Genomic DNA, 14,042 nt, shown 5'->3' with positions numbered 1-14,042 from the left:
TCGAGTGAACAACTTGTAGATGACAGACAATAGGCAGATCGGGCGATAGTTGCCAATGTCATGGATGTCTCCCTTCTTGAACAGTAGTACGGTCCTGCTGGTTTTCCATTGGGACGGAACCTTGCATTCAGACAGGTAGCGAGTGAAGAGCCGAGCCAGTGTATTGATGAGTACTGACGGCAGGTTCTTCAGGTGCTCAGGTCTGACCTTGTCTGGGCCGGGTGCTGTTTGTTTCTTTACCGACGAAATGGCGTGTCGGATTTCGGAGGGGAGAACGTTGGGAACAACATACCCATCCTGTGGAATTTGGTATGTTGGCAAGTGGACATGGCTATCGAAGAGATTTGAGTAGAAGTCATGGATAATCTTCTCCATTGCCGTTCTGGAGGATGTGATGGATCCATCAGGACGTCGGAGGGCAGTCATCTTGCTCTTATAGTTGGCGAAGGACAGGCGGGCCTTACGAATACTTTTCCCGGCTTCTGCCGCATCTACCAGTACTTCTGCTCTTCTCTCTTTGAGGTCTTCCTTGATCGCATCTCTGCACTGCTTTGCAAGCTCGGACGTTAGCTTGCGGTTACCTGAGGCATGCGCCAAACCACGCTGGCGAATTAGCTCAAGAGTTTTCGAAGATAGGCGACTTTTTGTGGCTATCTCTCTCTTGGCGTTCCTCGCACATGCATGGAGGTGCTGAACCAGTCGATCGTATTCCTCGTCAATGTTGTCAACAATGGCATCTTCCCATGTTGCCGCAATAGTACCAAAGAGTTCCCAGTTGGTGGTCATTCTGGGAGTTCTCTTTTTGAACTTTGCAGCCCTTTCTCCCCGCTCTGTGAAGTAGAATTTTGCACAAAGGAGACGGTGGTCCGATCCCGTTCGAAATTTTGGGACAACAGCGACATCAGTCAGGCAAAACCGTCGATTGAATATGATGTGGTCTATTTCGTTGTGGAATCGTCCACCGGGAGACTCCCATGTCCATCGTTTAGATTCTGCCTTCTGGAACTGTGAGTTACCATGGATGGTCTTGGTCGACATGATGAACTCTGACAGTCTCTCACCCTGTTCGTTCCATTCTAGGCCATGGGTCTTACTTACTTATCTTTTACTTATAAAAGATATTTAAAGTGGACTAGGATTCTTAGTGATGTTTAATTTGTTTTCATTATTTGCAACTATTTATTCTTAGTGTTCTGCCTCCAGATAGATTATAATTGGCATAACTTAACATTCATACTTGGAATAAATCCCTTAGAAGCATTTTTTGCAAAAGCAATATTTCATTTCTCATTAATTTTGTATTCAGGATCATATATAGCACTATCAATAGTCCTGCCTTTTACTTTAATTTGGTTATTCTTTTTGTTTAAGTTTTAAATCACATCCAGCAATGCTTAGGTATCACTCCTGGCAGTGCTGAGGAATGTGATACCATATGGGATAACAAAGATTGAACTTAGATCAGACTCTTGTAAGATGAATACCCTTTTAATAGCCCTGCCATTGTTACAGTCTAAACTTTGGTGTTTCTATTGGAATGCTTTATTGCCAATGAAATTTGTTGAGGAAATTTTGTGTTTTAAGGGATGCATATGCTTACTTACCAATACTTTATATATTTTACAGTATTCTAAGTTATATATCGCTGAAGGATATATGTGAGAAAAAAATCAAATAAGATACCTGCATTTTTAAGAGCAAAACTGAGTATTGTCATGTGCAATGACACTTTCTCTCTTGTAACAGTGGCACAAAGAGCTAAAACTTCGAGAGATAGAAGACACAATACGCGAGGCCAAGGAACAAAGAGATAAGGAACTTAAGGAACAAAAACACTTCAAGGAAATTATGAAGAAAAGAGAAGAGAAACTACACAAGAACACCAAACCCTATGAACTTCCTCCTAGGATTTACATGATTTCATTAGAAAAGAAAATAATACCCTCAGATCTTCCAGAAATTCATGACCTAAAAGAAACTAAGAGAACTATGTATTAGATAATTCTTTTTCTTAAAAAACCATGAAGCCAGTTCTCAAAAGGAATTGCTAGCCTGGTTCAAGCTGCATACTTGTCATATTTTAGTTTTAAATTAACTGTAAATCATATTTTAGTTAAGTAATTTTACAAAACTTTTACAAAAATATGATCAGAATTTTCCCCACTCTTGTAATTACATAGCATACACAGTCAATGATATTTATGCAACTGTTAGGTTGAAATTAGTTGCAATTATTAATGATCCACATACAGGAATTGTTTCTTAAAAATGGAATGAATATCTACTGATTCTTAAAAAATAATTATAATACAAATATAAGAATTAAGGTAATTATTTATATTTGTTTTTTATATTCAATTTATACCAAATCAAATCATACATAAGAAGTTTGAATCTGATCATTAATGTATGTAAATGAATAAGAACAGTCTAGTTATCTTAGTTACTTGGTTCCTTAACAGATTCTTCAGAGGAGACTTCTGTAATACAGTGCTTCTATTTTATAAGATGAACCTATGATAATGTATTTGGATATTCCTGCAGTGAACTGGCACTTGTTAGAAATGCATTTAACCATTTTAAATCATATTAAAAATCATTTTTAAATGAATCATTTAAAAATGGCATGTTATTTTATCTCATGTCTTAATATATGAGAATAGTAATATAGTATGGGGTACCACCTTTCCTGAAAATAATATAGGTTATTATATACCTCAATTTCACACTTGGGACATGGTGATACTCAAGATACAAGTACTTGATAAGGAATGTCAGATTTTAATGAATACTAACTGTTTCTGTCACATATTACTCCTTTTAAATATATTTCTCCATTAATTGAATACATTGTCATTGTTTAAAAAAAGGAATTGAAAAGTAACATAAATTAATGAACAGACTACCTCCTCCTTCTAAAACAACATGCCTTCCATCCAGGTGCACTCTACAACATACATCCATTGTTCAAGTACCAGCCAGTCTTCAAAGAAGCACTCAAATAAAATTACTTTAAATTTTTTTTACATTTCTATGTCACACCTGGAAATGTTCAGGGCTTATTTCTGAATCTGTGCTTAGGGATCATTCCTGACAGTATTTGGGGGACCATATATGGTGCAGTAGATAGAACCTGAGGCAACCATGTGTGCAAGGCAAATGTCCTATGCATTGTACTATCTTTTGGTCCTGAGTGAAATTACTTTTACAACAATGATTAAGTTCAAAGTGTTGGCAACCACTTAAAACTATAAAACAGATAACTGAATAAAATTTGTGACATAATCCTCTCTAATGTGAATTTAAAGATTCATTCTTTAAGGTGATGGTAACATGTAGAAGAAAGGTGGAAAAGAAAAATGGCATTCTTATTCTGACTCAAATAGGATAGATAGAACTTAAACTTAGGGTTGCTTCTCCAAAACCTTTCCACTCATCTCTGCCTCTTCATAGAGAGAAAACATAAATTCTCAGAAATCACATCACCCACTAGACTTTTCCCAGAAACTTCATCAATCTTAACTTTTATTCACATGACAAAAGAATCTTCTCAGAACTCTAACTCCATGAGTATTTGCTCTCCCTTATAAGTTACTTTCAGCCATGAGATTTCAATTGTGTACCACCTTCCATGCAAACTTTTCATTTTTGTGCCCACAATGTTTTCAGTCTTATGCTATTATGGTTGTTCTTTCAAATTATAATCTTTGAGTGGTTTGTGAAAAAAGATACGCTATGCTGTGAGATGTGAGAAAGGGAGATGTGGAGATCTAAGATGTGGAGAACTCATGCTACTTCAAAGCATTTTGACAAATTCCGTTGCTACAGAATCACCTTTATAGAAAATTAATAGCTACCACTTCTAAACATTTCTGATTTAATTGCATTTTATTGAATCACTTTGGTATATATTTACAAAGATATTTGTGGTTGTGTTTCAGTTATACAATGTCCCAAAACCCACCCTTTCACCAGCTTTACATTTCCTCTCACCAGTGTCCCAGTTTCCTCTCCTGCCACAACCATCCTCATCAGTCTGCCTTTGTGGTATGTACTTTATTTATCTACATATCTCTCCTTTTATACACTATGGTTTGCAATACGGGTACTGAGAAGTTATTATGTTTGTTCCTTTACCAACTTTCAGCACACAGTTCTTATCCAGAGTGATCATTTCCAACTTTTATTGTCATAGTGGTCCCTTCTCTATCCCAACTGCCTTCTCCCACAGAACTTTAGACAGATTTCTAACTATGAACCAACTCTCTTGATCCTTGTTTCTACTACTCTTATGCATTAGTCTCATAAAATTCTTTTTTAAATCCCCCGAATGAGTGCAATAATTCTATGTCTGTCCCTCTCCTTCTGACTCATTTTACTCAATATAATATTCTCTATGCTCATCAATTTTTAAGAAAATTTCATAATTTCATTTTTCTTAACAGCTACATAGTATTTCATTGTGTAGATGTACCATGATTTTCTTTAACTGGTCTTCTGTTCTTGGGCACTTGGATTGTTTCCAGATTCTGACTATTGTAAATAGTTCTGCATTGGGCATAGTAGTATAGATGGTATTTCTGCGGTATGAATTTGTGCTCCCAGTGTATATTCCAAGAAGTGGTATTGCTGGGTCTTATGGGTGTTCAGTTTACAGGTTTATTTTTTCTAGAATGAACAAGTTTCCAAAAAAAAGGTTGGAACAGTCGGCATTCCCACCAACAATGAAATGAATGAGAGTCCCTTTCTCCCCACATCTGCACCAGCACTAGTTCTTCTTGTCTTTTTGATGTGTGTAAGTCCCTGTGGTCTAAGATATCTCACTGTTATTTTAAATTGTATCTCACTGATGATTAGTGAAGTAAAATAGTTTTTCATTTGTCTTTTGTATATTTGTGTTTCTTTTTTGAGGAAGTTTTTCTTAATCTCCCATTTTTTGATGGGTTTGGATGTTGTTGCTTTTTTTTTTCTTTTTAAAGTTCTAACAGTGTTTTTTATATCTTGGGTGTTAATCCTTATCTGATGGGTATTGGGTAAATTTTTTTTCCTATTATGTGAGCTGTCTCTATATTTTGGTCACTATTTTTTTTTTGAGGCACAGAAGCTTCTTAGTGGAATATAGTCCCATTTCTTGGTCAGTAGTGTTTTATAATTGAAGATTCCTTTAGCTTCAGTGTCATAGAGGGGTCTGCCTATGATTTCCTTATATACTTTATAGATTCAGGTCAGATATTTGGTCTTTAATCAATTTTTATCTGACCTTTGTGCCTGGCATAAGACAGATGTCTGAGTTCAATTTTTGCATGTAACTGCCCAGTTTTCACAGCACCACGTGTTGAAGAAGTTTTCCTTGTTTCATTTCACATTTATTGCTCCTTTATCAAAGACTACGCGAACATGTTTTTGCGGGTCAGGGTATTTAACTCTATTCTATTTATCTGTGGGTCTGTGTTTATTCTACTACCATGCTGTTTTAACTACTAGAGCTTTGAAGTACAGTTTGAATTTGCGGAATTGATGCTGCCCAGCTTTTTTCCCCTTCAGTTATCTGCAGGGAGTTGTTGTACCATATGCATTTCAGGAGTGCTTTTTCTATTTATTTGAAAAAATGTCATGGATATTCTTATAGGAACCACATTAAATTTGTATAATGTATTTTTTGGGGGGAGTATTGCCATTTATACAATGTTAATTCTCCCAATCCATGATCAGGGGATGTGTCGCCATTTCCTTGTTTCCTCTTTTATTTATTAAAGTAGCATTTTTTAGTTTTCTTGGTACAGTTCCTTCACCTCTATTTTTTCCTTCACCTCTTTAGTTTAGTTGATTTCAAGATACTTGGTTTTTCTGAGGCACAATTGTGACCAGGATTGTTTCTTTAATGTCTTTGTTTCTCTTTTATTATTTGTGTATAGGAAAGCCATGGTCTTTTAAGTATTGATTTTGTACCTGCTACTTTACAATACAAACTTATTGCTTCTAGAAGTTTTTTTTTGGTAGTCTTTAGAATTTTCTAAGCATAGTATTATGTCATCCACAAACTGTGCTAGCTTGAATTCTTTCTTTCCTTTCTAAATGTTCTTTATATCTTCTGATTGCCTAACTGCTATGGCAACTACTTCCAGTAATATATTTAATAGAAGACGTTTCTGATTTTTTGAGGCTAGGAGAAGTCTACCTTAAATCGAAGCTTCCCCATTTTAGAATTAGATTTATTTAATTTAATTTTTTCTGTTTGTTTAGACTGTTCTACTCATCCATTTGTTTTCTGACTTGCACATAGCTTTAGTATTCCAATGGACTATTATATTTACCCCTGTGAATTCTTCATTTTCCCCCACTAATTTGTTTCTTATGTGTTTTTGAAGGGGGAGTATACATGGTTGTATTTCCCCAAAAGAGAACTGATTATTTAGCATTCATATGTTTATATTTAATAATTCTATACATATTCTTATATTATTATTTTAAAGTTGGGTAACTGTCATATCTCCTGGCTTTTCTCCTATGATCAGCATTGTTAAAGTGAAGACATAAGCCTGACATCTTATTTTAGCTATGCCTCCTGGTAGTTTTCAGAATTTTAGACAAGTCACTCAGCTACAAATTGGACTATATCTGGCTCAATTTATATGGTGTGGTTGGTCTCAGTCATAAGTGAATTGGAAAAACAAAACCAAGCTAATTATTTTAAGAGAGAAATTAATGTAAACACTTTTACAGGTTAGAAAACAGAAACACTAAAAGACATACAGAAAACATGGAAACCCTAACTTCTGGAAAGAAGTTGTAATATAGGGAATAGGGGATGGGTTGTTATAACTTAGGAGCCCTCGGACAGGGAAATACTGTTCACATGTAGTGTTGACTGGCACACAACTCTAAAGATACTTATGGAAACAAGCTCTGCTAATGCCAAGATAAAGGGCACTGTAAAGCAGCTCAGAAGAGCCTTAAGAAAAGGGTGGAGAGTGTGCTGGAACTGAAGAAGTTGTTGCTGAAACTATAGTGCACAGTGAGGAAGAAAAGGAAAAAATGAGTTCCTTCTTTATTTGATCCTGAAACTGTTCCTCCAGCTCTTCTGTTTCAGAATAACACAGCAGTAGGAAGAATAAATATAGAGCTGAAAAAAACTGAATTACCAAAAAATAAAAAAAAAACAAAAATGTATAGCTCAATGCTAGGAAAATTATTAGGTCACACAATCAGAGTTAATACCTGCACTTTTCAATTCACTTTTGTTTTTTCCTTTAGCTAGTTCCAGAACCCCATTGCCCTGAATGCTTGGGAAAAAGCATCGCTTTTTAAAGAGAATATAAATAGCTTAAAGACAAAACTTTTACTACAATTTATCTTTATGACTAACTCTTAATTATCCCAGCAAGTACTTACCACAAATTCAACTGGAGCACTTTGAAATGAACAGGGAAAGCTGCGTTCAAGAGAAATGCTATAACCTCTCTGAACCCTTCAAAGTAACTTTTCTCTGACATTTGGGAAAAATTTAATGCATAACAAAATTTTTGAGACATGGTATACCTATAGAATGGTTTTCAGCTTTCACTAATTGATTCTTAAGATCAAGATTTCACAACTGTTGCACTTTTAACATTGAGAAGGGACAGATAATTAGTGCGTGTGTGTGTGTGTGTGTGTGTGTGTGTGTCCACGTGTGCATTTTAGGTTGCTTATTAGTACCCCGATTTATGCCTACTAGTACCGGCTGCTGCCTCTCTCCCTGATCCTTGCCAGTGCTGAGTATTCCAGTACTACTGCTCCTGGTTGAAAATGACTGATCAATGCTGAATTTGATTTCCAAACTTCACAGTTATTGAATCTGGTGATTGATTCTGCATTGCTTTTGAATTTTTATCAACACTTCACACTTTTTTCCACTTTTCTCACTTTCAATGAGCGGTGAACCAGAAAAAAAAAATCACTCTCAGTTTCACAAAGCCTCTATTCTCTGTCTTGCATTTCAATTTTCTTAAGTGGGAGCATGAGCGCAAGAACTCTACTTCTTTCATAGGTGATCAATCAATGATTTTTTAAAAATAAATGTCCTTGTGAGCTTAATGCTATCAAAGATACTTATGGAAACAAGCCCTGCCAATGCCAAGGTAGAACAGCAATAAACTCAGCCCACACTGCTTGTCTCCATTTTCAGGCAGGCCACCTATGACTTGAAGCATTTGTAAGACTCCCAATACTAATTCTACTAGGTATTCTTTCTTTCATGCACCGTATGTTTTGAAACTTAGAGCAAACATCATTTAAAATTATCATCTTCTGAAACATAAATTCATATATTTATATAGTTTTGCAAATTCTATTCATGATTTGGTTATGTTTGAGCAACGTGCATTTTTATAGCAATATAGAATTCAAGGATAATTAGGCTATAATGATATTCAAGCTCATTTTTTTCTTCAATCATTCCAGCTAAGCACTCTATTTACATATCTAATTGTTCCTTTAAAAATTCTTGCTGCTTTGAATAGCCACGAATAAACAAAATGAAATATATTTCCAGTACATTTTTTAAGTCAGAAACATCACTGTAGTATACAATTTTCTAGTGAAAGTTCTCTAAATGGCCCTTTAATTTTGAAAATGTAATTCTCTTTTAAAGATTAATAAGATGGGTGTCAAATATTTCAGAACAAAAATTATTTTGTGTCCTATCACATTATTGTAACCATTATTTCTTGTAATTTTATATACTTTAGTTTTTATCTCAATATTATTATGTCATTTACAAATATTGATAGTTTACTTCTTTTTTAATTTGAATATCTTTCATTTATTATTTCATGTGAAATTTCTCTAAGAGTTTCAAAATTGTGTTGGAAAGTAGTGGTGGTGAAAATGTCCATACTTTTCATATCTGGATACTAGATTTCTATAGATTTTGACTGTTGAGTATGATGTTGACTATAAACTCGCTGGAGTGATAGCACAGCGGTAGGGCATTTGCCTTGCACGCAGCCAATATGACCGACCCGAGTTCGATTCCTCCGCCCCTCTGGGAGAGCCTGGCAAGCTACCGAGTGTATCTCGCCCGCATGGCAGAGCCTGGCAAGCTCCCCGTGACGTATTCAATATGCCAAACACAGTAACAACAAAGTCTCCAATGGAGATGTTACTGGGCCCGCTCGAGCAAATTGATGATCAATGGGAGGGCCTTTACTTTACTTATAAACTCGCAGTTATATATGGACTTTATTATATTAAGTACATCTTTCTCTAGTCTCAAATTTTGAGTGCTATAATTGGTTCTAAAACTTGCCAAATATATTTTTAGCATCTGTTGATATGTCTGTAAATTTTACTTTTTCTTTTGTTGATGTGGCATGTTAAATTGATTTCTGTAAGTTGAACCATATTTTCATCCTTGAGTAAAGCCTGTCTTGTCATAATGATTATTATTTTAACATATTGTTGGATTCAAAATGCAAGAAAGTTTTCAATTATTTTTGTGGTTGTGGTTATTAGGGAGTTCATAGTTTTATTTTATTATATTTATTATTTTGGTGTAAGGGTCACATCCTAGTGGAATCACATTACTTCTGGCTTTGCTTTCCCTGTGGTGCTCAGAGGGATATGGGATATAGGGAATGTAGGGTATTATTTCTGCATTCAAGTCAATCACCCTGCCTGCTGTACTTTGGCCCCAGTCTACAATTTTAATTTTTAATATATTTTGGTACTGTGTTGTCCCTGTCTAGTTTGGGAATGAGGGTAATTGTATTAGTACAGGGATTAAAATGCTTGCATGCATGCAACTGTCTCAGTTCAGTCCCCAGTACTGCATATGACTTCACTGAGCACCACAGAAGGGACCCTTGAACACAGCTAGAACTAGCTCCTGAGCAGGGCTAGAAGTGGCTTCCCACACAGTCATTTCACGTGCATTAGAAAACTAAATTCCCTCTTCATTTTTGGAAGATATTGAGAAGTATATGAAGCTTTCCTTCTTTGAATAATTAGCAATATTCATTATTTAAACCTTATGGTGTATTTCTCCTTAAATTTCAATTACTGTTTTTATTGTCAGTGCTTGTGATTATGTTCCAGATATTATTTATTCCTAATCAGTCTTGGGGTGTGTTTGTCCATGATGCTTAAAATTTGACCCTTTTTTCCAAGTTGTTCAATTTGATTGCATATCACTTGATCACTTGACATCCTGTTACTCATTGATTTGCTCAAGTGGGCGCCAGTAACGTCTCCATTTGTTCTTGTCATGTGCTACTGTAACTCAATGACATCTGCTGGCTCCAGGAGCATGAAGAGATTCAAACCATTCATTAAGGGTGTTGACAAAGAAGTCTGACCATCTCATAGGTGGGCGGCCATGCGATCTTTTGATGTTCCATGGAATCCAGTCAGTAATGGCTCTAGTCCAGAGGTCATCTCCAAATCGCATTATGTGCCCAGCCCATCTGATTTTTTTTTAAATTTTTATTAGTGAGACACCATGAGGTACAGTTGTAGACTTACATATTTTGTCCTTGGGTTTCGATTATACAATGATCAAATACCCATCCCTCCACCAGTGCCCATTTCCCACCACCACGGATCCCAGTATCCCTCCCACCCCCCATCCTTCCCCAGCCCACCCTGCCTCTATGGCAGGGCATTCCCCTCTGTTCTCTCTCTCCTTTTGGGTGTTGTGGTTTGCATAAGAGGCATTGAGTGGCAATCATGTTTGATCTATAGTCTACTTTCAGCATGTTTCTCCTATCCTGGGAGGATTCTCCCAAGACCCTATATTTGGTGCTCCCTTCTCTATCTGAGCTGCCTTTTCCCTAGCATGTATCCAGCCCATCTGATTTTTGATGCCTTGACAAATGAGACAGTCCCTGATTCTAGATCAGCAACAGAGGTCAGAACTCCGAATTCCTTCTCTCACTTGAGTGAAGCATGATACTACAAGCATAGCTCTTTCAATTCCTCTTTGGGAGACCTGAATAGCGTTCTCATCTTGTTTTCTTAGGGGCCAGGTCTCTGAGGCATATGTTAATGTAGGAAGAATGGTGGAGTCGAAAAGATGTGCCAGAGCCGAGGGTTCTTCATTCACTTAGCTATTTCTTTGATGGTCTTGAAGGTGTTTTATGCCACTCTCTTCCTCCTGCACAGCTCAGGTACTAGGTCATTCATCATGTTGAGTTCTCGACCTAGGTTCACACAACTGCTGCATTCGGAGATGTTCATTCCGTTGAGAGCGAATGGAATGTCAAGAACGAGTCTGTTTCTCATGAACATTGTCTTTGTGAAATTCAGCTGCAGTTCGAACTTTCCACGGTCAAAGTTGGCCAGCATTAGTGTTGCTTGGCTAATGTTTGGTGTTATTAGAACGATATCATCAGCAAAGTAGAGGTGGTGTAGTTGCCCACCATCTATCCTCACTCCCATTCGTTCCCATTCCAGAGGTCTCATGACGTTCCCGAGGGTGGCACTGAAGAGTTTTGGTGAAACGGTATCACCTTGCTGAGCCCCTCTCTTTAGTTCGATGATCACTTCCTTGTATAATGGTGAGATCTTGGTGGTGAATCCATAATAGTTCACAGAGGATCCTGATGTATTTAGTTTGAATGCCTTGATTGGCTAAGGCTTTGATAACCGCTTCAGTCTCAACAGAATCAAAGGCCTTCTTTAAATCAATGAATGTTAGATAGAGCAGCATCTTGAACTCCTGAGAAACCTCAATGAGCTTAGTTACTGTGTGGATATGGTCGAATGTGCTGAACCCTTTTCGGAACCTAACATGCTTGCATGGTTGTCTTTCATCTAGTGTTCTGTCTATTCTATTCAGGATGACTCGAGTGAACAGTTTGTAGATGATGGACAACAGGCAGATCGGGCAATAGTTACCAATATTGTGGATGTCTCCCTTCTTGTACAGTAGGACTATCCTGCTGGTGTTCCACTGGGATGGAATCTAGCATTCAGACAAATAGCATGTGAAGAGCCGAGCCAGTGTATTGATGAGTACTGATGGCAGATTCAGGTGTTTGGATCTGACCTTGTCTGGGCTTTTCATTTCTTAACCAACGAAATGGCGTGTCGGATTTAGGAATGGAGAATGTTAGGAACAACACATTCATTCTGCAGAATTTGGTATGTGGGTAGGTGGACGTGGCTATCAAGGAGATCGAAGTAGAAGTTATGGATAATCTTCATTGCCCTTCTGGAAGATGTGATAGATCCATCTGCACATGGGAGGGCAGTCATCTTGTTCTTGTATTTGGCAAAGAACAGGTGGGCGTTGTGAATGCTTTCCTGGCTTTTGCTGCATTGACCCGGACTGCTTCTCTTCTCTCTTTAAGGTCTTCCTTTATCGCTTCTCTGCACTGCTTTGTGAGCTTGGACGTTAGCTTGTGGTTGCCTGAGGCTTGTGCCCAGCCACGTTGGCGAATGAGCTCGGAGTATTTGAAAACAGGCGTCTTTTGGTGGCTTTCTCTCTCTTGGCATTACTTGCACAATCATGGAGGTGCTGAGTCAGTCGATCATTTTCTTTGTCAATGTTGTCAAGGATGACATCTTCCCATGTTGCTACAATAGTGCCAAAGAGCTCCCAGTTGGTGGTCATTTTGGGAGTTCTCTTCTTAAACTTTCCAGCCCTTTCTCCCCATTCCGTGAAGTAGAATTTTGCACTAAGAAAACAGTGGAATTTTGAGATAATAGTGACATCGGTTAGGCAAAACCATTGATTGAATATGATATGGTCAACTTCATTGTGGGACTGTCCACAAGGAGACTCGTATGTCAAACATTTAGATTCGACCTTCTGGAACTGTGAGGGTACCATAGATGGTCTTGGTCAACATGATGAACTCAGACAGTCTCTCACCCTGTTCTTCCCATTCTAGGCCTTGGGTCCTGATATGGAGTTCTTTGACTGATCTTCTCAGTCCTATCTTGGCATTAAAATCACCGACAATGATTTTGTAGAAGCTGGTCTTCTTTATAGAACTTCTCCAGCTCCATGAAAAACTTCTCAATTTCTTCATATTGGTAATTGGATATTGGTGCATAGATGACGAAGATAGAAACTGCCAGCAGTGAGCCACATCAATTCAAGTATAATTGTCTGATTCGGATTTTTAGGCACTCGAATGAATCAATGCTCACGGCCAAGTTTGTGTTGACAAGGACAGAGATACCACCGACACCTCTTTTGTCATATGTCAATAAATGCAATGGGTCTCATTGATTGCATATATACATGTTTAATCATCTCCTAATGATTTTTTACATTTCTTAAGTATCATTTGTAACTTCACCTATTTTATTCCTGATTCATTTTAATTGCTTTTCTATACATAGCTTTTAGTGAATATAAATGAGGTTATAAATTTTGTTTATCCTTTCAAAGAATAAATTCTTAGTTTTAGTCATCTTTTATATCATCTGTTTTGGTTTGTATTTCATTTATTTACAATTTAGTTTTGATTACTTTATTTCTTTACCTGATTTCTTCTTTTATTTCTTATCTTTATAGATCCTTTGTATATAGAATTATATTTTTTCATGGGATTTTTTTATTTGTATGGTCTTCTGTTGTTATAAACATTTTTCCGAACACTGTATTTGTTGAATTTATGGGATCTAATTGTTTGTATAGTTCCTGTTATTGGTCTTACGAACATTTTAACTTTTTCTTTTATTTCATATGTAACCCAATTCAGGAACACTGTAACACTGTAGCACTGTTATCCTGTTGTTCATTGATTTGCTCAAGCAGGAACCAGTGAAGTTTCTATTGTGAGATTTATTGTTACTGTTTTGGTCATATAGAATACTCCATGAGGAGCTTGTCTGGATATACATTTGGAATATGCCACAAGGAGCTTGCCTGGCTCTGCCCTGAGGGCAGGATTCTCTCAATAGCTTGCCGGGCTCTCTGAGAAGGATGGAGGAATTGAACTCGGGTTGGCCACCTGCAAGGCAAACGCCCTACCCACTGTGCTATCACTCCAGCCCCACCCAATTGAGCAGCATGTTTTTAAATCTTCAAATATTTGAGATGTTTCAAT

At 37.1% G+C, this 14,042-nt stretch overlaps 1 protein-coding gene across 1 annotated transcript in view; it reads left to right on the top strand.

The window, feature by feature from the left end:
* The window catches only part of TMEM232 (transmembrane protein 232), a 251,608-nt gene extending 249,610 nt beyond the window's left edge, over nt 1-1,998 (top strand). The window contains exon 13 of the mRNA XM_056138992.1: nt 1,747-1,998. Coding sequence (XP_055994967.1) covers nt 1,747-1,998 — 252 coding nt within the window. The remainder of the gene's footprint in view (nt 1-1,746) is intronic.
* Nucleotides 1,999-14,042: the final 12,044 nt, after the last annotated feature.

This window comes from Sorex fumeus, unplaced genomic scaffold, assembly GCF_029834395.1.
Source record: "Sorex fumeus unplaced genomic scaffold, SorFum_2.1 ptg000131l, whole genome shotgun sequence".
In the NCBI taxonomy this organism is placed as follows: Eukaryota; Metazoa; Chordata; class Mammalia; order Eulipotyphla; family Soricidae; genus Sorex; species Sorex fumeus.
Note: the sequence above shows the minus strand (reverse complement) of the source record. Positions and strands in the feature narration are given on the sequence as shown.